This window comes from Podarcis bocagei (genome assembly GCF_964188305.1).
Source record: "Podarcis bocagei genome assembly, chromosome: 4".
Lineage (NCBI taxonomy): Eukaryota > Metazoa > Chordata > Lepidosauria > Squamata > Lacertidae > Podarcis > Podarcis bocagei.
In genome coordinates, this window is record NC_138128.1 from 52733315 (window position 1) to 52757810 (window position 24496).

The 24496-nt window shown below is 41.5% G+C and overlaps 1 protein-coding gene across 33 annotated transcripts in view; it reads right to left on the reverse strand.

Moving 5' to 3' along the window:
- ABLIM1 (actin binding LIM protein 1) overlaps positions 1-24496 on the reverse strand; it is a 208286-nt gene that overhangs the window by 10226 nt on the left and 173564 nt on the right. For 8 of the 33 annotated variants that reach the window (XM_081192939.1, XM_081192950.1, XM_081192921.1 and 5 more), the window contains 7 exons: positions 22885-22929; positions 20438-20473; positions 19116-19245; positions 12862-12882; positions 10192-10296; positions 6628-6675; positions 913-1059 (listed from right to left, as the gene is read on the reverse strand). In XM_081192939.1, coding sequence (XP_081049065.1) covers positions 913-1059; positions 6628-6675; positions 10192-10296; positions 12862-12882; positions 19116-19245; positions 20438-20473; positions 22885-22929 — 532 coding nt within the window. The remainder of the gene's footprint in view (positions 1-912; positions 1060-6627; positions 6676-10191; positions 10297-12861; positions 12883-19115; positions 19246-20437; positions 20474-22884; positions 22930-24496) is intronic. The other 25 variants (XM_081192923.1, XM_081192948.1, XM_081192947.1 and 22 more) reach the window with 16 other exon arrangements.

Here is a 24496-nt window from a genome sequence, read left to right on the forward strand (position 1 = left end):
GCAGCAGTCAATTTAACACATTGATTTGAATGAGATTATGAAGACAATGTTATTTGTAACCTCTTAACTCTGCCCCTGTAGACCAATTCCTTGGACACATTCCTCAGCAGGCACCTTTTGTTTTAACCTTTAAATGCCTGCTGAAAACTTTTCCATGCTGCCAAGCTTATGCAGGCAATTAAGAAAACACATTTCAATAATAGGTGATGGTCTCTGATTTTAAGTTTTTACAAAATTTTATTGTATATACATACTGTGGTCGAAACCACACTTGATTTTTATGATATAGCAGCATATAAATATATTCATAAAGAAATGATAATATTTTTGACTAGAAACTAAGGAGAAATATCCAAATCCTCACTTTGCTTCTCAAAAAGTTTCCCACAGAAACCTCAACTTCCTGTTTAAACTCTCTGAATTCAAAAAGTGCATTGTGATTTTGGGGGCCAAAAGCTCTTAAAAGGGGGAAATTGTAGGAACAGCATGTACACATGGGAAAAAATCTCCCTTCATAAAGCTCTTGTGATAAACCCTAAATGTCTTTATGAACTCTAGATACTTTAAAGCAAAGCTTAGAGGTTCTGTGTTAGGCATGCATGGGAGGGGTCCAAATGAGAAGGAAACGCAGGAAAACCTGGGAGTGTGCACTTCAATGGAATGTAGACTCCAGGGATTAGAAATCCCAGAGTCTGAGATTATACATTCCAAACTACAGGGTTTTCCAGGGAAACCCCTCTCCCCATCTTTTCACATTATATAGTGTAGCACCCATAAGACTCTTAAGGATCAGGTGCAAATGAATTCAATGTCCCTGTATCACACACTAATTAATATTAGTCTAAATTTATTTATAGGTTAGTAGAAAGCTGGGGGTGGGGTTTACACTTTTTGTCACTTGTTGTTCCATACCTACAGCCGCAAGTGCGGGTGGACCTGGCCAGTATTCTGTCTCAATCTTTGGAATCTCGTTGGGTGCTGGAGCGTGGGCTGCTGGGAACTTGGAGGACTTGATGATATCATCGGAAGACTTGTTCTGGGCTGCCAGGGCAGCTGCATCTAGATGGCAATCAGGGGAACTTAAGCTATCAGATTAAGTTGCTCCATCAAGGCTATATGGTTCTTTTCTACTTCATGCTCTCTTACAATTGAAATAGTTAACACTATAAGCACTATTATTTCATCTCCTTATTCAGCAAGTGAGGGCCCCTCCAGACATCCTTTTTATTGTGCATTCTTGGTGGTGTTGGGGCAGTTTTATACAATCATTCTTTCAATACAGTTTGTGACTGCAAAAGTTTCGGGGCAATCAAACTGCCCTGTATCCAATTGGTGCATGTTTTGTAGCTTCTTGTTGAAGTCCTGTAATTTCTTACAGCACAAATATTCTGGGAGTGGCAGTGGTGGTTGTCCTGCTTTTGTTCGGCAATAGCACAGAAAATGCCCCTCCAGAGGGCAATAATGCAGTAACACTGGGGAAGCATCACAGAATGTAAATAAAGCTGAAAGACGGGTGGATGGTTCAGGATAAATCTGCCACTAACGCACTATTACTGTGTCAATGACAAGTGTAAGACACGTGTGCCTCCACCCACCCACGGTGGAACACACACACACAAATAAAACACCAGTCTGGAGAAGCCCTGATATAATACTCCTATTAACATATTGTGGCCAAATTTTAAGTTCTAATTTCTGCAAGAAAACCCAAAGTTTCATGAGAACAGCGCATTTGAAGGATGCATACAATCACAGCATTAAATCAGAAGTTACAGTGGAGTTCTGTAATGGAGTGAGCCTGGCTTCCTCCCACCTTTACAATGTAAATAACAGACAAGCAAGTCATCCAAAAGCTTGAATTCAGCTATCTTGCCTATTCCAAATGCTTCAGGGAGGCATATGGGATGCACACGTAATCATTTAAAACAGGGAACCCGTGGCCTTTCAGTTGTTGTTGAACTCCAACCACCATAAACCACAGACAGCATGGTCAGGGAGTGTAAGGTGTTGGATTTCAACAACATCTGGAAGGCCAAGATGTCTGATTCAAATGCTCTTTAGTTGCCTCAGGCTGCTTTTTTTAAAGAAGTTGCAAAATTGTTCCCAGGTCAATGGAGGTGGGTTTGTGACATCACAAGTGTCTGCTAATTAGCTCTATGTACAGCCAACTTCTGGAAAATTTCACGGGACCAGTTTTCCTGAGCTTGATCTGGGAGAGAAAATTGTTTTGTTTGAATAGAACACAAGTATATTTCCAGAGTGGCACTATCATTTCAATAATCCTAGGTTTGTGCACAGCTTTAGAATGGATTTACAAAGCAAGTCCATTGGAACCACAGAAGCATTATATGGCAGTCTCTCTTTTTTAAAGCAACTGATGTTAATAAAAAGAAGAGTTCAGTGTGCCTCTTGGTTTCCATGTAAGGCAAGAAGCCAGGGATATTTTAGTAGTGTTCTACTGGATGTAATCTAATGACATTTTACAAAATTTCTCCAGTGGGAATGAAATTTGCTGTGTATTAATAACTGTAAACTTTCTACATTTCCTTAACACATTCATTAAATAAATACTTTTTCATCAGTCCCAATCAGTAGTTGGGTAACTGCTACATAATAATTAGCTTCATTTTATTTTGGTTAAAGCTCTTATTAAGCATCCTTGATGTTTACTTCAGAGCATTGTCATCACCTTGTGAAATTGATCCCAAAGCAAGGTATAGTAATAGTGTAATATTTATCCTGGCAATTCACTTAGGGTGAAATTATACTATCATTATGTATGAGGGAACATCGCCATGAGATGCATGCAACTGTTCTTAAGATCCATGTATATTTGAAAAGAAGGCAGATTTAATGCCAGTAAATAAGAAAGAAAAAACATCACCTCAGGGCAGAGTTTTACATATACAAAATGACAGTGTAGTTTCACCCTTTGCTGTTTTCAATACAGTATTTTGCGCCCCATAGGACGCTCCGGCCCATAGGACGCACCTAGTTTTTTGGGGGGGAAATAAAGAAAAAAAAATTATTTCCCCCCCAGGTGCGGGGCTGGAAGAACCAGGTCGGGGAACAGTGGGAAAGCATGCTCTGCCTCCCCGCTGTCCCCGAGCTTGTGGGGCTGGCGATGGGGAGAAGTGCGCAGTCCCGGCATGGCAGGCAGCTCTGCGCCGCCATCCCCAGCGGGGCAGGACTTAGCGCCCCGCTCGGGATGGCTGCGCAGATCTGCCTGCAATCCCCGCACGGCAGGCAGGTCTGCGCCGCCATCCCCAGCGGGGCGGGACTTAGCGCCCCACTCCCGATGGCCGCGCACATCTGCCTGCAGTCCCGGCATGGCAGGCAGCTCTGCGCCGCCATCCCCAGCGGGGCGGGACTTAGCGCCCCGCTCCCGATGGCCGCGCACATCTGCCTGCAGTCCCGGCACGGCAGGCAGCTCTGCGCCGCCATCCCCAGCGGGGCGGGACTTAGCGCCCCGCTCCCGATGGCCACGCAGAGCTGTGCTGAGCCCGGGACTGCAGGCAGCTCTGCGCAACCCTCAGAGCAGGTCTCCCGAGGGTTGCGCAGAGCTTCCTGAAGCCTGGAGAGCGACAGGGGTCGGTGCGCACCGACCCCTCTCACTCTCCAGGCTTCAGCAAAAGCCTGAATTCGCCCCATAGGACGCACCCAGATTTCCCCTTCATTTTTGGAGGGGAAAAAGTGCGTCCTATAGGGCGAAAAATACGGTAACCAAATGTTAGGCTGATTCCACTGTGTATGAAGCAACTAAAAAAAGATAGAAAAGAATGTGAACTAGAAAAACTATTTCCCAAGATATATTTTGTGTCTTTACTATTTTAAGGTTTGTGTTTCTGAAAGCCTCCAAAGAGTATTTTCAGATGTCACAAACTTAGCTAAAACCGAGGCCTGTATCAGAAAATGTTAGAAAGTTATACAGGGCCATGCTTGCATAAGAAGAGAAAGGGTAAATCCAGATATTGATTGTCCATCTGCATATTCTATAAATATACTTCAATGTTTTAATGCTCCGTTCAAATGAATTTGGCCATTTTACCTGTGATCACTTAGAGGGGAGGTGGGAAACCACCAGCCAATGGACCTAATCAGGCCCTGAACGGTTCTCAATTCGACCCTTAAGACCCTTTCCCCTAAAGCATGGCCATCTCAGCCTTAGACTGCAACTCCATGATATTTTAAGACTTTGTTAACATTTCTTAAAGTACATTTTTAAATGAAAGTCCTGCAACTATTTAGTCACGCATGATGGAAGGGAAAGTCTTTATCAGATGCTACTACATAGTTAAAACCTTAACTAGATTCATTCTCCAGAAGAAGAGAAAGTAGAGTGAAAGAATACTAACTTTTTAAAGTTTGCAAGTTATAATAAAATATAGAATTTTTAGGGAAGAGCAAACAAGAAACAAAAGATGTTTACTTGCAGAAGCCCCCTTGCTATTTTGAAATATAATAAAAATTGTTCATAAGAGATGTAACTAACTGGAAATATCTTGTGCACAGCCTTAAGTGAAACAAATGAAAGCTGCACAAGAGTTTCATCCTGTGCAGACTAGCAGCTCTCTTTCATTTCAAAGGGGGCTTATGAACAAGAAAAGTTCCTGAAAAACTGTGAAGTCTTAATGCAGAAGTGAAGAACCTTTTTCAGACTGAGGGCACATTCCCTTCTAGGCAGCCTCCCAAGGGCGGGGGGCTCACAGGCAAAAGTGGGCAGAGCAATGAATGTAGATTTAACCTTTTTACAGTAGGTCAGTTTCTAAACATACTGAATATACCCCTTTCTATCCTCCGCCCAGGCAAGCAAGGGACACATCCCAGCCAGCCAAGATCAGTCCTAGCATGGTGTGGCTGGGGAGCAGGAGTGGGTGACTGAGGAGGGTGCGTAGCTTGCGGAGAGTCCTGAGGGCCAGAAGAGAAGTCTCCTTTGATGCCCAGATCGGAGGTTTCCCATCCCTGCCTTTAATGGATAAGGAGCAGCTACCTTGGCTCATTGCTCAGGGAATTACAAAAACATGCCTTCCAACAGTACTTACGTATTAGAATTGATGAGGTCAGTGGCAAAAACATTCACATGTTAATGGGAGGTGAGTAGACACAATAAAAATCATAGAGAAATAAAAATGATGTCAAGAAAAAAAATAAATGGCATGATTAAAAATTTAATAATAATAATAATAATAATAATAATAATAATAATAATAATAATAATAATGCAAATGCCACCCCATAATAACCATCAGCCCTCAAGCAATCTAAAACTTTTGCATCCCTCAGCCACCCCTGATCTTCCTACTATTTCTGTTTCCATGAGTCTTTACCTAAAAGCTATAATTATAATTAGTTTCTTTCTAGATACTGTGAAAAATGTATTTTCGTAGCCAGATCTCCAAAGACTACTGAAATTCCCTCAGAAAATATTGCAATGTGACCTTTGCTGTTAAAAAGAAATTGTGAATTGCTAATTGTGAATGCTCCATTGTCAGTGCAGAACCGCTGAGGAATAACCCTGCTATGAAGACACACTATTCGTTTTTTACTCGGAACGTTCAACATTGGGCACATGTTGAAAGACACTCTGTAGTTACTACAGACATTCTACTGCTTTCCCCCTGCACTCAAAAACAGATTATTGTCAGTTCTACCTCATTTTAAGCTCAGTCGAGCACAGCAATACACAATGGAGACCAAGCTTGCTCCCATGCCAGCATCAATAAATGAATGAGGGTCATGAGAGAGATGAGCGTGCTTGTTGGATTATGCTCTTTCAGTATTCATTGGGACCATGCCTTGGTCAAGTGACTTTCCCCATCATTTCTCATATTATTAAAGTGGGTATTCCAGTGGACAGGAAAACTGATTTAAAAACCTAACTGTTCCTGTCAGAGTTTTTTAGCTAGTTATGACAGTTTCCAAGAGATATGTTGCTTTCAATATTTCCAGAATTATTAGTGCAATATCTTTAAGCAAATTTGCATGTGGAATGCTGGCCTGCTAGCTGTAAAACAACCCTACACGACTGCAGCTTATATGACTGAAACAAAGGCCAATAAGGCATGTACTATTCCTGTTTGCAAGCAGGGTACTACATAACAAAGTAGCCGTGATGGATTATCATACTCTGGAAAACGACATTCAAAGCAGTGAGGCATACAGTGTAAAGTAATCCTTCATCTTACACGGGTTTGGTTCCAAGCATTATGCATATGTGTAAAAATTGCATATAGTCAAACCGTGGCGCTACCCTGCGGCTAGTGTATCTGCTGCACTCCCACAGCCGGCACAATGAGTAGGCCTTGCCCAGCAAGCAAGACCAAGAGTTTAAAAGCACATTTTGTGCCAGGTCTGCTTGTGTTACCCTGTGCCTTGCTTGGGAGTTGCACAATTTCAACCAGCCTGCTGCCAAACACATGTAAGATGAGAGATCTTTCTGCCTTTCAAACACCCTCTGTTTACATCAGAAAAAATGAAACGTAAAAGGTGATAAAGCAGGCAATAATCCGCTAATGTTACAAAAAATTAACATGAAGACAAAGCTCTGGGTAAGTCAACAGTTTAGTCATGCAGCTATTTAATATATTAAGATTGTCTCACTTTGAAAACAGAAAGAATAAGGTTTACCATGCTGTTTGTAGATAGGAGGTTTTCTATAAATATTGATGCCTTGATCTGTAAAAATAAAAAGCAGAAACATGAGACTATTTGGACATCTTCAATTAATGCTGGGAAAGAGGGAAGAAATCAAACACTAAATTGACAGGTATTCCAAACCGAGGACTTGGCACAAGTATCCAGGAAACTAATTTCAGTATTGCATAAAAGAGAGAAGTATCTGATGAAAACAAAACACAAAAACAGATGGGAAAATATCACAGACAGATGACATGAAATCTTTGACATATAGAGTTGGCAACATGGTGATGTACCTAAAGGCATGGGCCATTCAGTTTAATGTCTTAGTAGATTGTTAGTGGGATAAACATTTCACAGGAGGTGCAACCAAAAGAGATATGCCAGGGGTGGAGACAGGAGCATTCTGGTGGAAAATAGCCCCCAAATGACTACTGGGAAATTGTGCAACAGCAGCTCAATTTCTCCTCCAACCACAGACATCACAAATAGCAATGATGTACATTTACAGTCAAGGCTTCAGAACATGTTTCATTCAGTGCAATCCTATGTATCCCTACTCATAAGTAAGTCTCATTGAGAACAGTGGGACTTGCTTTCAGGTAGATGTGTGAAGGATTGCAGTGTAAATCTGCCGTTTTGAAATTCAGCCATATTCTCCGTGATTCTATTGAGCCTCTGCAATGTTTCTTACCACACTTATTGGTTTGGTGGTACAACCAACTCACACCACCAACCACATATGTTCATATTCAGAAGCATTTTATGGCATAGAGCCTGGACTTAATACAGTATTTCTCTAGCAATGACTTAAATAGTACAGAATGTTTTCATTTGTTTTTTTTAAATACATGCTTGGATATACTCTCAAGGAAAAGTTCATGTTCCTCTTAAATATAAAATGCACAGACACTGAAAATTAATATGACAACACAAACAAAATGGAGAGAGGATTCTTAGAAAGCTTGAGGTAGAGTCAAAAATAAATAACCCAAAAGGCATGTTCTTTGGGTTGTTGTTTTTCTTAAAAAAGATTTAGCTAGGGTAACTCAGTAGACAAAGAAAACGGAATGCAATATTGTAGCCTGATCCTACGCATGTTTACTCAGTAGTGCCACTGTGTTTGGTGGGATTGTAGCCTCGTAGTGGCAAGATATGTTTAATGCAGGCTATCCCTCTTAGATGTGTAGCAGCTAATTAATGGCTAGAATATATCAGTAATGGTCCAACTCTAAACCATAAAAAGGGTTATGCTGTTGGTTCAGCTCCACATTCCCCACCCTCCACTATACCTTCTCTGTAAGTTAAGCAGTTACAATATGTGTGTAATCTCTTAAGAATGTCTTGGAGATCCATGACCATGAAGGCAGATGTTATATCAGCAGCAGTAGCTCCTAAGTGTGTGGCCAAAATTTTCAGCCAGACAGGCACATCTCTATTACTTCCAGAGAAACAACTCTAATTGACACGGAAGAAAATGGGGCCATAATTCTTTATCTCCTCAAAATACATTGGAACAAGAGTTCTTTGATACACACTAACCGCAACTCAATGTTTTGCTTAATACTGAATAATGACATATCCATTGCTCACTGAGACTGCTCAAGAAACATTAAGCCACAGCCATTGCTAGAAAATGGCTACCAGGTTATCTGCAGCATTCGCAGCAGACAATACTATAAAAGCAGAGTGTAATATATACAAGGCTGAACTTCTAGCAGTATTACTGGCTCCTTCTCAAGCATTAAAAGGTGTACAGAAGCAAAGTACCGTATTTTTCGCCCTATAGGATGCACCGTCCCATAAGACGCACCTAGTTTTTTGGGGGGGAAATAAAGGGAAAAAAATTATTTCCCCCCCAGGCGCGGGGCTGGGGCAGCCCAAGCTTCCCCCAACCCCAGCCCCCAAACAGGCAGCTCTCTGCAAGCCGTGGGAGCCCAGCGGTGGCTCCCACTGCTTGAGGGGAGATCCGCGAAGCCTGGACGCACTGAGATCAGCGCGCGCAGGCTTCGGGATGCCGGCAACTCTCCCCAAGCAGGGGAACGTTCCCGCTGCTTGGGGAGAGATCCGCGAAGCCTGGACGCGCTGAGATCAGCGCGCGCAGGCTTTGGGATGCCCGCAACTCTCCCCAAGCAGGGGAACGTTCCCGCTGCTTGGGGAGAGATCCGCGAAGCCTGGACGCGCTGAGATCAGCACGCGCAGGCTTCGGGATGCCGGCAACTCTCCCCAAGCAGCGGGAACGTTCCCGCTGCTTGGGGCGAGATCCGCGAAGCCTGGACGCGCTGAGATCAGCGAGCGCAGGCTTCGGGATGCCGGCAACTCTCCCCAAGCAGCGGGAACGTTCCCGCTGCTTGGGGAGAGATCCGCGAAGCCTGGACGCGCTTAGATCAGCGCGCGCAGGCTTCGGGATGCCGGCAACTCTCCCCAAGCAGCGGGAACGTTCCCGCTGCTTGGGGAGAGATCCGCGAATCCTGGACGCGCTGAGATCAGCGCGCGCAGGCTTGGGATGCCCGCAACTCTCCCCAAGCAGGGGAACGTTCCCGCTGCTTGGGGAGAGATCCGCGAAGCCTGGACGCGCTGAGATCAGCGCGCGCAGGCTTCGGGATGCCGGCAACTCTCCCCAAGCAGGGGAACGTTCATGCTGCTTGGGGAGAGATCCACGAAGCCTGGACGCGCTGAGATCAGCGCGCTCAGGCTTTGGGATGCCGGCAACTCTCCCCAAGCAGTGGGAACGTTCCCGCTGCTTGGGGAGAGGTCCGCGAAGCCTGGAGAGCGAGAGGGGTCGGTGCGCACCTTCCGCTCTCGCTCTCCAGGCTTCAGCGAAAGCCTGCATTCGCCCCATAGGACGCACCCACATTTCCCCTTCATTTTTGGAGGGGAAAAAGTGCGTCTTATAGGGCGAAAAATACGGTAAATAATGTGAAGCTTTAATGTTAAATTAATGATTTGCATCAATGAGAACTACTTCACACAGGAATCTACAGATTTAAGGCCCCAAATGAAGCCTACCAGAGGGCGCCACAGTAACAACTAGATGCAATGAGTCTGTTTAAGCACTATTATTCTTAACAGAAAGCACAGTCATTGTGCTACAAAAAATGCAAAGTGTTTGACAGTGCAATTCTAAGTATGGTTGCTCGGGTCCCATTGAGTTCCATTAGACGGGCTTCCTAGTATTTTTGTTTAGGATTGTAACCTGAATCCTGCCTCTTAAAGTCATGAAAAACAGGAACTAAAAAGTAAGATGTGTTTGGTGCTACCAAGGAGTGGCTTGGGCCATGTACACGATGTTCTTACCAAACTTCATTGTATCCTCCCTATTCCAAAATCTCCAAGAGAAAGATTTAATTTCAACGCTTAAATCTTTCTGCAGCCAGCTTTTTCTAATTCCTCTCAAAATAAAACCAACAAGCCCTGCATTTCAAAGCAGTTCATGGTATACTCCAAAAAACAAACGAACTAAACAGCATGAGATAATGGAGACAAGACAAGGGTTACAAAGGCTACTGGTCTACACTATGACAGGACACCGAGACATACATTGCCAGCTCCTACCTGGAACATGGAAATGTTTAGGGGCCTGAGCGTAAGTTGGTGTTAGAGGGCGGCTGTCTGGCCGGTAAGGGGCAGGGGAGTTCCGACCGCTGGACGGCTCATTGCCTCCAATGAGGAGAATGGGGAAACAGAAACAAAAACAAAAACAGCAGTAAAGAAGCAGGCATAATTCAAAAACCCAACCAAAAGACGGTGGAGAAGGAAAACCAAACAAAAAATATATATAGTTGGTAGTCAGGAAATATGGCTAGCGTTAGAAGGCACTGCTAGTCTGTGCTAAGAGAGACATTCACATCAGGCTGGAAATCAGGCAGCTTGCATCCTCTCATTTGTACATTCCAACAGCATGCGTGAGGAAGAATGCAGTCAAATTAAATGGACAAGCCGTGGAGCGGAATGGGAAGTTACATGGTAATGATTTAATATCAGCCAGGGTTCACACTTTCAGTTGAAGAGTCATGGCATTTGGCAAAGTCATTGCTAGGCAAACCCCAAGTCAAATTATCTGCACCCTTAGAAGAGAATCATTTATTTCAAATGATCATACATGTACGAGAAGGAGAAAAGCTTCAGATTAATTATTCTGGTTTGCTCTTTCTTTGATTGATCAAACTAGCATAAATAAATAACTGCACTCCTTTCTCTCTAGGGTCTTGTTTTTCATCTCATCTCCAGGAAATTATCTTATGGTAGGTATGATGAGCCTGTGGCCCTCGCAATGAGGCTGAACTCTAACTCCTGTCAGCAGGTCCATACAGAACTTGTCTGGGGCCAGGGGCTGGAGTCTTGTTAGAATAAAGTTATAAACTCAAACAGCGCAAGTCCAACAGGCTCCCCCAGCCAGCTTAGCACTCTAAAGGTCCAGAACAAATGTACCTGGCTGCCTTCCCCTCCACATGGGCCTATCTGTGAGTCCAGGGCAGCATGGCCAATTGTCAGGGATGACAGGAGTTGTAATCCAACAACTGCTAGAGGGCGGGGAGGGGGCACATGGGGAGCTGTTCTATTGACACTTTCCCACATTTTCATTCATGAACAGAAGCAGTCAAAGTATGTTTTCCCTTCAATGCCAGCTGCACAGCCAGTGATACATAGTGATTAAGTGAGTGACTGAAAGTTTGGACTGGAGATTCCTTCTAATCAACAGGGAGACCAATGCATTGTCGTATAAACTCCAATTGTGTGTAATACAGCTGCACACATAGGTGTTTTATGCTTGCATGGAAGGGACAGCGTATAAAACCTGTCCAAGCTTTTCAAGCTTGAACTATGTCAATGGGACTCTGAATCACTTTATCCCATGTATATGTCCTAAGTTGTTAGCCTGCTCTTCAACCCAAAGGGTCTTCAGAGAAGCTCACAAATGAAGAGGATTAGAAACAGTCAACTAAAACAAATACAGTAATTATAAAACCAGTGTAACAGCGGAAGCCAATATTAAAAGTAAATTAAAAAGAGCTAAGCAAGATTAAAACCATTATTCAAATAATATCTAAAATGCCTAGGCAACTAAAACAGTCTACAAGTGGCACCATAAGGTAATAGAGTCAACATCAGGTGAGCCTCCCTGGAAAGGGCCTGTGTCTGCTATTGAGTGGCACTCTCTGATACAGTTTTCTGATGTGCAAACTGTTCCTTTAAAAACCTGGGAGTGGGTTATCAATATGCTGAAGGGAGGGAATCCAATTCATTCAGTTCATAGATTACTCAACTCATCCCTAAAGCTCAGGATCAGTAAGAACTTAGTTTATGTCTATCCTCATACATGTGGCTTTTCAAAGACACTAGCGATCAGTTAGTATCAGTGCTAAAAAAAAGTGAATGACTGCTTGGAGAGAGACATATATTTTCTGTAGAATATGTATTTATTAGAAAATAAACATTAAATCAATAGATGTGGTGTATTTACAGTGGGTTATGGTAACCTCTTTATTTGCTCTCAGGAGCTGGAGGAAAATTAATCGTGCATTTGACAGGACATATGTGAAAGCAAGTCAAACAACTTGAAACTGTCTCTGCATGGCAGCTCTTCTATACATCATGCATGTGTGGCAGTGGTGAGGAGAGAAAACAGCCAATGGAAACCAGTCCTCATGGAGTGGCTGCTATGTGGCTTCAAGTGGCCTCCATGTGGCTTTTATGCTATGCTAACTTTGTTTGTTCAAGGCAACATTTTACAGTTCAAAATTGGGATGCACCATCATGTGGTTCTCAACCTGCTAGAAATATCCTACAAACATGTACATTAAACTTTTTTAAAAAGAGGAATTGGTTATCAGCATTTCATCACACTTTTTTTTTAACCTCTGTTTGGCTCTCTAGTAAATTTGCATTGAAATGCTATTTGCAGAAAGCTGAAGGGTGACAGTAATCTCTACTGACAAGCATTAAGTTAAATGGAAAGAACAAAGGACCCTTGATATTCTGGTCAAACAGCCCTGTGCTACAGACTGAGCCACAGATTTACACATCTGTGAATAGAGGCCAATATGAGCGGCTGAATTGTGCCTAACATGTTGTTAGCTAAAGTAGTAAAATGTATCTGTTAGAATGACACTTGGAAGGAAGGAAGCATCAGCAAAGAGGGAGTGAACATGGGTAAGAACAACAACACAAAGTCCCTCTGGGTATTGGAGAGGGGTGTCACAAGAGAGCTGAGACATGGCATACCTATGTAGAATGGAGCCGCATCTGAGAAAAGAAAAGGAAAAAAGTCATGTACAGAAATGAGGATAAAACAAATGGGAGAATAGAGCTGAATGCATTCATGAGAACCATGGTGGTATTTTTCAACTAAAAAAAGGAGAAAAAACATATGGCTATGTAAGCACATGTAATTAAAGGGTGGGGGAGTGCAGAAAGCAGTCATGGGAAGCACAGTGCTACTTTTTGGTTCTCAATCCAGCAGATAAGCTTATCAATAATTTTTAAGAGAAATTGTCAACTGGTGCATGTGGGGAGAGGTAATAACTAAGACTGCAGCTGTAGAGGGAAATCTTAACCCTTCCCCTCTCACATGCTCCTGTCAACTGCTTTTCCTTCTCATATCTGGTGGGGTTTTTTATCCATGTGACTGACAATCAGTTGTTATATAAGGATTTGAATTCTCTCCGCATCCTACTTGTGAAACTCCCTATACCTATAATGCAGTGGCAATTTTGGGAGATGGGGTGGAGAGGGGGTGATTGCTTAGTTTTGTTCTTGTTTTTATTATGCATTTTGTGTTTTTAAGAGATCTTCAAATGAAGGGAATATACAAACTTAATAAACAATAAAACAAATAAGTTTTATTACTAACCAACCTTGCTGGGTCATCTTAAGGGAGATTGATATAATGTATGTGATCCAAACCCCATGAAAGCAAAATACATTCCTGCAGGGTTTTTTTACCTATCTACCCTACTTGAAACATGCAGTTTCTAAACGCTTCAAAGCCAAAACTTTCAAAGAAGATGAACTCTCCCCTCCAGCAAGTCACAATCAGATTAATATACAATCAATCATTACCTTAGGTCCATTTAATTACTGATTTATTCAATATTGCCAATTGCAATTTAAAATGGCTGAGAATCTAGCACAAATCACTTTAGCACACATCTGGATGGTAGCTTTCTGTACTCTCATGTCATAGTTTGGCATCACAAGTACGTGGGAAAAACTCCTAGAAAGAGAAGCACCTTTCTTCCTGGGAGATGCTGTATGAACATTGTGAAGGCATCTGAGCACATAGCAGAGCCTGTGCTGGTTCCATAATTGGCACCATTAACTTTGTGCAGAAGTGGGGAAGCCCAGCATGGCCTTAAGCTACTGCTGAGTGTGGACTGCAGATATCAAAACATCACCCCTAGGCACATGCACACATAGTCATGCTGGCACTTTCGCATGGAAGTATATCCCATATCTTTATTGTACAAGATACAATTAAATGCCCTTCTGTTTTTCCCGATTTTGTCATTCGAATGGACAAAGCAGGACACAAATTTGAGTTACACACGAAAATCTTTATTTCAGAAACTGATAACTATGAGCTGAACCTCAGTGAAGTTTGCCATGTCAAATCTAAAGGAGCCACTAGCTCTACCATATTATGAGAGAGAATGGGAATGCCTTGAGAAAGGAGGAGGATGCTACAGTAGGTCTGCAGCATGGAAATGTTGAACTGGAGTTTATGGATCAAGTGCATGCAAACATGAATTTTGCCTCTGTTTTTAAGGGACCCCATGTGTAAAGGATGAAGTGAGTTTTGCTATGGTGAGGATTAAAACAAACTGGAACGAAAAGGTTGTAAAGTGTGTCTTATTACTGGAGACAGGAGGAGGTTAAGAACTATTATCATTTCCGATAATGGCCCATGGAAACCATGCAATCTATTTAACATCCATATTACTTCAGTTCAGGACACTGAAATGTGTAGTATAACTTGAGCATAAATCTTCTTGGCTTTTAGCAATTCACCTAATCTACTGCTGCTCACATCAGCTCCTGAGTGAGTGATTCAGGAGGAGTTGAAAATTATATAGGGCACATTGGGAACAAGAAGGAATGGATACCGGGAGGAAAATGGGTAGACAAAGTGGCAGGATACAACAAAACCAAAACACCAAACTGGCTTGCAAATATAAAGGACAATTTTACTTAGTTCAACGAATTAAAGCACAACGTGCATATCAAAGCCTGGAGATCTACATATGGCCATGTGAAGAACCCTTTCTTGCAACCATTCCCACTTACAGGACTTTGCGCTTCCAGTAGTTAATTAACTGTAGAACGATTCGCTTGTTTCAGCTGTGCTATGACACTATTACTATATACATTATTGGCAGAGTTGTGCCACTAGTTGACTGTATGTCTATAAGTATCTCCAGGCTTTGATATGCACATTGCACTCTAATTTTTTGAACTAAGTAAAATTGTCCTTTATTTTTGCAAGCCGGTTTGGTGTTTTGGTTTTGTTGTATTACAATCGTTATAACACCTGATACTTTTTTTGTATACAAAGTGGTAGGATAGTCATCATGGAGGATCAATATACTGGCAGGAAGATGGAGCAAGCTACCTGGAACAGGTAGGGAATTTTAAGAGTTAAATAGTGTGACAGTATGAAAAGCAAGCTAAACTATGAAGATAGTTTTTAAGAGAGATGAATCTTAGCTTTTGACTATAAGTAGTGACTGTACCATGTCACTCCAGACAATAAAAATGTTATATGAATGCACCCTCTCATGGTGGTTTGCCCAGTGGTAGGGGCACATGCTTTGCTTGTGATAACTCCCAGTATCAATTGCTGGCATTTCCAGGTAGGGTTAGGTAAGCTTCCTGTCTGAAACTGTAGAAAGCCACTGCCAATCAGTGTAGATATGCTATAAGGAAGCTTCCTGCATTCCTAAGACAGGAGCTGGGATTTGTTATATTAGAGCAAGCCTTGTTGTTCAACGCTGGGGTCTGCCAGTGTATGAGCTGGTAAAATGACCTGAATCTGGCCTTAGATTTGAGGGAAGGAGGCTATGCTAGAAGGCATTGTAAGTGAAAAATGTCTCTGTGTGAAGCTTGACAGACATGGCGTTATTTGTGTTGGAAGTTGAAGCACGGGGAGAGCTGCTACTGGAGACCTTACAGAAAATATAGGACATGCCAATGTGTTTGAAGAGTGAGATTCAGAGTTATGGCAATTCCAGAGTTACGTTTCCAAGGCAGCAAAATTCTGTCACCTTGCTGTTCAAAGAGCCACACTTTCCTAAAACATAAGAAATGGAGCACTTCACCTAAGGAGACCCTTAGAAAGGACATACTTCCTCGAAGATGGAGAAGGTATGTCAGGTCTAACACAGTCATTATGACGCAAGTCTGAGGCATGCCGGGAGTCACACAGCTGATAGCCACTTGATGGAGATGTGCCTTATTAGCTTTCCTTGAATGCTAATAAATCTCCAGTCTGTCTGACACTAGCTTGAATGGCCTGTCTCCTTACCTTTGACATGGGGGATGAAGTGGTGTCGGAAAGGGGAGTAGGGGCGGGAGTCATTGTGGGTGGAGATGGGACTGCTAGTGCGCAGGTGGGCTAACCGCTGCACACCGTTAGACTGCAGCTCTGCAGCGGCAAGAAATCGTGAGGCAAGACAAAATGGAAACAAAGAAAAGAGAACACAAAATAAGACAGAAGCAGGGCCAGTGGCTGGAGGCGGGGAGAGAACAGAGGGAGAAAAGCACTAAACAAACTAGGAAGAAATAAGATTACACAAATATTAGGAAAAGTCATAGGAAGAAGGTGAAAACTCAAGATTGCCACTGGATACTTCCTTAGCCCAGGCTTAAATTAGTACTCTCTCTATATAGCAAAAAATAACTATTATACATGCATCACACACCCTGAACCCAAATGAGTTTCAGAAGCAGCAGCTGTCTGGGTGACAACCTGACCAAACAATGCCAAAACAAAGTACAAAGTCCTTTTAAAATTGTTCTAAGAAATTCTGGAAGAAGAATTTAGTCATTCCACTAAGAACACCAGGAACACCTTGGGGCCTTATGATGAAAGTTTTTAATATAATATAGATACTGGAAGAGAGCCATTTTTGAATAGAATATATAGTCTAATCGATGTAGCCTTTCATGTGGTTTATCAATGAGGGAATTTTCAAAAAGTGCCTTTAGGTCACTTCCAAAATCATTCTGGAAATTTTGAGATCTGGGGTTACAAAAAATCTGCAAATATCTGCTATTGTGTGAATAACGGTGTTCCTTGTCCAACTTTGGGGGGCAAATTCCCAGTCATTTCAAAATATAATACTGGTTGTTTCCCCAGTAATTTGAACTGCTCTCAGAAACCATTTTATTTCCTGCATTTATTTAAATACACAATGCTAGAAAGCTATTCAAAATACCAGCAAAGCAAACTGAATCATTGTCTCAATCTTAATAAATCTCACAAATACAATTTTGAGAAATGGCATGTCCTACATCTTGTCATATTTCACACTCTTAAGTTAGTTAAATCATGGTTTAAAGGAAACACTGTACCATTCTTAGTTACAATTACAGTTGAAATATTAAATTCTGTTCATAGATTATGTTCACAAATTCACATACTAAGAGTTGTCATATAGATCCTTCCTGAAATGGAATCAGTTGGAGATTAACAACTATATTTTATTGCTTTTGACTATATTATACTGACAGATAAGTACACCTAATGCCAAAATGCAGGTGGTTAAAAATGGAAGTGATAGCTTCTGATCTTTTCCTTGAGGCCATACCAGAGAAGGAAAGAGGAGTGGTTCATTCATTTGTCCTTAATTATTGTTGAGCATTATATCTGAATGAGGCCAATGCCATCTTGGATCATCATTTCCCACAGAAATAAAAACAACTAGCCATTGTGCTCTGTCAAACTCTTAAGAAAGCCTGGATTTGTTTATCACCTAGCATATATGGAGCTATAATCACAAGAAGCAGAAATGTGAAGCTTTTTCATAGATTCCAATAGATTCAGTTGGCTCAACCATGTATATCTTGAAGAATTCATCATCATCTTGTCAGTGCTATATGATAAACCAAATTTCATTTGTGCCTTTTATATGAAAAACCTCTTCAACATTTTAAGCTTACCATTTTAAGCTTACCATCATCATATGAAGGCACTCAAACTTGATACTAATAAATTCCTTTGTGAAAAACATGCATCTAGACATTTGCTTCACCTGCGTTTGGATAAGGTAGCTATGCAATTCTCCCTAACCTGAATCCCAAAACCTTAGTTTTGGGGTTCCATACTGTTTCCAGAGTAAGGCTAACCAATTTTAATTTCCAGATTTTGCTCACAATGCTACCCACGAGCAGTTTATTTAGGGACGTACATTTTAAAGGCAAGACCTCAAAGAAAAATACAGCTTAATGCACATCTCTGAAGTAGAAATTTCACTGTTTTGTGCATGCAACTTTAACAGATGAACTGGTTTGCAATTTGTAGACCTTAATGGCTAGCTAGGGGTGAATGCAGGCACAACATTTTAAGAGCAGTGAGTGCTACCCTGCAAAAATATTCAAAGTGACCAGTTGATAGTTAGCTTTCCACAGCAGGATAAAGCTATGAAAAGAACAATTCTGCCAGTTTGAGGCTATATTTAACTATTCATTGGGCTGACCCCTGTGATGTCACCAAGAAATCTCTTCCTGCCTCAAACACTCAGAAGAGATTTACGTTTTATAAACTTAACTTTTCTTTAAAATAATTAAGAAGGCAACAAATTACATTTTTTTAAAAAAAGGAAGACATAAGTGGGGAGGCAAGCCTAACATCTGAACCAGCGTTTGATTCACTAGTGTGTACAGTGGACATTTCAGATGTGAAAGCAGGAAGGAAGGAAGGAAGGAAGGAAGGAAGGAAGGAAGGAAGGAAGGAAGGAAGGAAGGAATGGCTATGGAATTTGCATTTAACTTTTAAAAAATTTTATGTCTGTCTTCACACTAAGCATTTTCCTGCTTTTAAAGATGGCCTTCCATTTCAACATCAAAGCAGAGAGGTCATGTGGACTGCGAGGTTTAATTATCAGGAGTATTCCACAGTCTGAAACCAAGGACTCATTAAAAAGGTCCCTATAGCATGATATTCAACATTACTTGCCACTTATAAAAGAAAGGATAAGCAACCAATTTAATTTCCCAACAGTAATCGCTTTACCCTAAGACTCAAACATTCCCCCTAACAACAAGACTCATTGCAGGAAATTGTGTGCTTTTCTCTAATTGGCATAGATTCCAGGCAGCTTAATTAAAAATATCAAAAAGTGAAAAGGAAGGGGGAGGGAACCAAACCGTATGCAAGAAGTCATGTAATACTAAAGTGTCAGATTCCTTTTCTATGCAATTCTATGACATAAAGAAGCTAAGATTCTGTGGCTTGGCCACTTGCCTACATTGGGCCTTACCAGGTCTGTGAAAATGTTGTGGTGAACGTGACATTGTAGGAGTGTAGCTGTGACGACTGTACACAGGAGAACCAATGGACCCCTGGCTGGTAGACCGGTGTATCATCCGATCCCGAAGATCCTGATATCCCTGAGGTAAGAAAATATTTTACATATATATTATAATATTAAGGGTTATAATGGTTAAGATGCTGCTAAAATGTTTTTTCCATAGTAACTCGCTGCTTCAGTTCCTTGACAGTTGGAGACAAACTAGATGTTACAAAAAAGCATTTCCCTCATAACATGGGAGCTGACACTTAAGAGAGTTGGGAACCATTTAAAAAATATTAGCCTGTCCAAAAAGTCTATCATTGAAACACTGAATATGGAAGCACCAAAAATTCCAGAGGCTTCATACTAGCATGAAGATGGAGCTCCTGAAGTCACCTTATCCCACCTTGATCCTTCCAAGATTTGCTATATATTACTGGGTAAGGTAATATAGGGACCCGGGTGGCGCTGTGGGTTAAACCACAGAGCCTAGGACTTGCCAATCAGAAGGTCAGCGGTTCGAATCCCCGCGATGGGGTGAGCTCCCGTTGCTCGGTCTCTGCTCCTGCCAACGTAGCAGTTTGAAAGCATGTCAAAGTGAAAGTAGATAAATAGGTACCACTCCGGCAACGGCGTTTCCGTGCACTGCTCTGGTTCACCAGAAATGGCTTAGTCATGCTGGCCACATGACCCGGAAGCTGTACACCGGCTCCCTCAGCCAATAAAGTGAGATGAGCACCGCAACCCCAGAGTCAATCACGACTGGACCTAATGGTCAGGGGTCCCTTTACCTTTACCTTACTGGGTAAGGATGTTGAATAGTCTGTTCCATTCATTCCCAACTGTCATATAGAAGGAACCCTGCATATATGATTGCATTGCTCACCAGCTCCAACTATTCAGTTCGTTTCCACTACTTAACAACAGTTACTGATCCTGCTCCCTGCTCACTTCTTCACCTTTGACCTCTGAAATTTCAGTGTCCCAGTTATGTAACCATACTGCCCCTGAGTCTTTTGATTTTTTTAAAGCAAAATCCGAGCCTGCCATTATGAGATGAGATTGATTGCATTGAGGGCAATAAGCTAAATAAATGACATGTGCAATTTGCTACTGAATTGCATTCAGCACGGTGGACTGCGTAGTCACAGAATGGCAACTTACAAGAAGGCAGCACGCAACAAGCAACAAGCAATAATACTGTTTTACTGGTAGTCATATTATTATTATTATTATCATCATCATCATCATCATCATATAATGCAGGGCACAGCTTCCATTGAACTTACTTCTGCAGATGGAGTTGGAGAGAGTGTCCTTGGAGACTGCAAGACATGGAAGAAAGGAAATTGTAGATAGAGGATTACTCCCAATGTGTCACAAATCCATTAGTAGTTGTCATTTCAGTTGCGTTATTTATTTAAAAATGTTTCTGAACCACTTAATATTCAAATAAACCCTCAACGTTGTGTACAAACAATGCAAATCAGCGTAAAAACAATAAAACTACATCATAGAAACAGAAATCCAGTGGTACAGGGCCTGAGTTGATGGATTAGGGGAAGCTTGCCGGAAAAAAGTATGCCTTTAACAGGACAATCGAGGGAAATTGCTGTGATGCTTCATGTAGGGCAAAGAGAAGGGCACATCAATGTGCAGGGGAAACAGCAGAAAATGCCTGCTTTCAGTTTACCTACTCTATGATATCCTGTAGAGTGCTGATCTAAATGACCTTACAGGTTCATACAGGGTCAGGTGGTGTTTCAGGTAACCTGACCCCAAACTGTTCCGTTATCAAGGTGACAATATGAAAAAGTTGATTGGAAACTCCTAAAAATTCTTCTATGGCACTGCCTACTCATATCCAGATTTAGGAAACTGCTTGAGTTTCAAGCAACCTCCACATATGCTTAATTTAATCAAATATTCTACAAGAGCAACCTATAACAAATGACTCCTCCTCTACCTGCAAAGATGGCAATCACAAGTGTGATTAATTTGACAGCTACCATAGTTGGACAGAAAGCTTTCACAATGGTGATCCCTGTATTAAGTATCTCATTGGCTCAGGGTTTTGAATGACACCAAGCATTCATGTTTCCAGATGACTTTTACAGGGGGGTGCCATTTTTTAAAAAATGATCCTTGGCACTGAAGGCAGGTTGGCTGCATCTAGTAAACCTTGTCCAGATAAAACTCTGGGGGTTTTATTACAGCAGACATGGGAACCTTTGGCCTTCCATATGTTGCTGAACTACAAGTGACATCAGCTCTAGCAAGCTGATGTGATGATGGAGGTTGTAGTTCAGTAACATGTGGAGAGCCAAAGGTTCCCCATACCTGTTATGCAGGAAGAACAGAATTTTGTGTAACGTAAAAAAGTAGAAAAATTATCCATCCTTTCTCTGATATCTGCTATTTGAGGATTTCTTATCATGTTAAAGCAAACTTCTGTAAGGTGCAGTGCCATATGCTGAATCATGTCCTTTCAGGCCCAGGATGTAGGATCTGTATATGTAGTATGCTTGCATCCCACCATTATTCAAACAACCAATTTTAACCTCACAGTTGCCACCTTTTATGATGTATGCTAGGCTAAGCAATAACACTCTCCATAGCTGAACAGGGATTTTAATCCACACTGAAGCCCAACACTTCAGTCATTGTACCACATGGGTTCTTGAGCATATCTTGGATGGTCTGGGATTGTGGTTGTTATATACTTGCTGCATCACACACACAGAGGGAGAGAGAGTCCAAAGGATGCACCCAAAAGCACTGTGACAAGAAGAAAAATAGCAACAAGCTCTGTACCACAAACACTTGTGCAAGATTTCTGAAAATCCTGTTAGAGGTGGGTCTGCTTGGTAGCAGTTCTTATTCTTTATTGCTTAGGAGAAGATACAGCCTTTTGCCAAGCAGACGAACATATGTGGGTTTAGCTTCATTTTTTGTATGCGGCGCTCTTAGGACTGCACAATTTGTGACCTACCAGCCTGAATGCAGTCTACCAGCCAAGAGGGGCTCAACAAACCTTTTGGTTCCCTACCTGCCTGGTATTGCAAAAGAAGGGAGTGCAAGTATCGGGCAGGTCGCAAATCATGGCTTACTGGCTGCGTTTTAGCTTGTTGGGTCACAAGTTGTACAGGCTTCCTCTAGCATTAAACATTCCTTCCCTGAACTGAAGATGACTTCATATATGGAAGAGCTTTTTTTGATCTAACTCCATATTAACTATGCCATTTTTCAATCCAGTCTCCATGGTTACATAGTGGCTTGGTACATCTAGCGATGCGGAAATCATAATGCTATTCCAGATCATCTTTTGCCAGCTGGGTCATGTGAATCTGCCATGAAATAAAAGTGCTAGATTCCAATAATCTGAGCATTGCTGGCATTCCCATTCTGCAGATGTTACCAGTGGTCCTGTTCCTCTCCATCTCTCTGGTCGTGCACCAGGATGACAGACTCCCCCACTCCTCTTTCCACAATAAAGTTAATAATCAGCAATCAATCAATCAATCAATAAGTGTCATGATGTAGAAATCAAACATATTGAGGACTTGTCCAACAATCTCTTATTCAACCTTACGGACAAACACAGGATAATTCAATGACTGCAAGTGAGGCATCAAAGAAACTGACTTCCTTTCAAGCCAACTTTAGCTTTGCATGTTGTTATACCACCACCAAGTCACCTCTGTGGAGTTTGTACTGTCTTTTTCTTTCAACTTACACTTTCATCGTGCACAGGAGAACTGCCATATCTTGAACTCTGAGTCTGTTAAGGAAAGTTTGGGTTCATCATTCTTTTTTGTAAATTCTAAAAAGTTTTTATCAGAACATAATGCAGAGCAAAGCCTAGAAATTACTAATCTCAGGTGCAGCAGGGTAGCAAAAGGAAATACTCAGGTGGAGTCCAGTGAAAGTGGAATTCAGGTTGTAAATTTATAGTCTGGGGCTTGACCCTAAAACATCATTTGGTCCATTTTTCTAGTGCTGGCTGTCTACAAAACCATTTTTTCTGGGTTTTGATTACTGAGTCTTAGTTCTCTATGTTTTTATAGTGGTGAAGGGTTTTACACCAAAATTCAAGCCACATTTAGACTATCATATATCAGCTTAATAAAATGAGATAGTAACAAGCCTCTTGGCCAATTCTGGTGGAATCTATACACATATAAAAACCATTCTGAAAATGTGTTTTTAAAAATACATTGACTTTTCCATAAGACTCACCATTGCCATCTAGTGTCACATTGTATATTGCACTTAAAACGTTGTAGTTGCAGCTGTATAGCTGAGTCCTCTGTCTTTTGCACAAATGAGCAAGAAGTCTTCCATTAACTATAGCTTCTTGTTTCATCTGTATTAGGATACTATGGTTAAAAGCGTCAGAACAAGCCAAGATGTTAAGTGATGTTTGTTGTTGGCTGTCCATCCTAGCTTTTTCTGAAACTGTTAACCGTAGTTTCCAGATTTGAATGAAACAGGAAAATATAGTTACAGCAAAGAGATCACATGTGTAGCCAAGAGGCTTGTTCATATCTCCATTTATTAAGCCAAGATATGATTGTTCAGACAGACCCAGTGTATGTTATGTCCAAGACAGCGTATCTGGGTTCATTTGGAATAGCGGAATTTAAATCTAATAAATTGAAAAAAGAAAGATAACTAGCCTCCAACTTTGTGGGCTAGAAGACATTTTCCTGAGAAAACTAACTAATACTGTTGCACTATTACAAGGTGTATCTATTGTAGTAGGTGTTCCACTGATAAAAGGCACTCTTATTGCCATTTTAAAACACTCCTGTTTACTTAAGCATTTGATGGCTGAAATATATTGTTCCTAGAAACTTTGACATTATTTAGTTGTGCACAGTTGTCTGTTCTTCAATTTTTTTTTAAAATTTTTTTTGTTGTTTTGATGTTTGCTTCCCTGAGTGAAATTTATGATTTAATAAATAAATAAAATAAGGACAGGCACAGAAAGTGCATTATATGTGTGTGCCTTGCAACAGCACCCACAAAGTGAAGTCTATGGGAATGGTTTGTGTAACAGGCATGATTCTAAATCGGGATACTGGCCTCAGATGCTTCGACATTTTCCATATCCATTGTGACGTCAATAACGGCGATAGTATTACTTTAAAGGGAAGCAAGGGAGGACTGAATTCCAAAGAGCTCTAATAAGATTTTTGCTCATGATGGATACAAATACTCAGTCATAATGTTATACAAACTCTGAAGGAATGGAGCTCCAGGGAAAAACTCTAGCTAAGAAGCCGCAAAACTAGTTCCATGATTGGTATAACTCACCTGACCATTAAAAACAGACCAGAGAATGT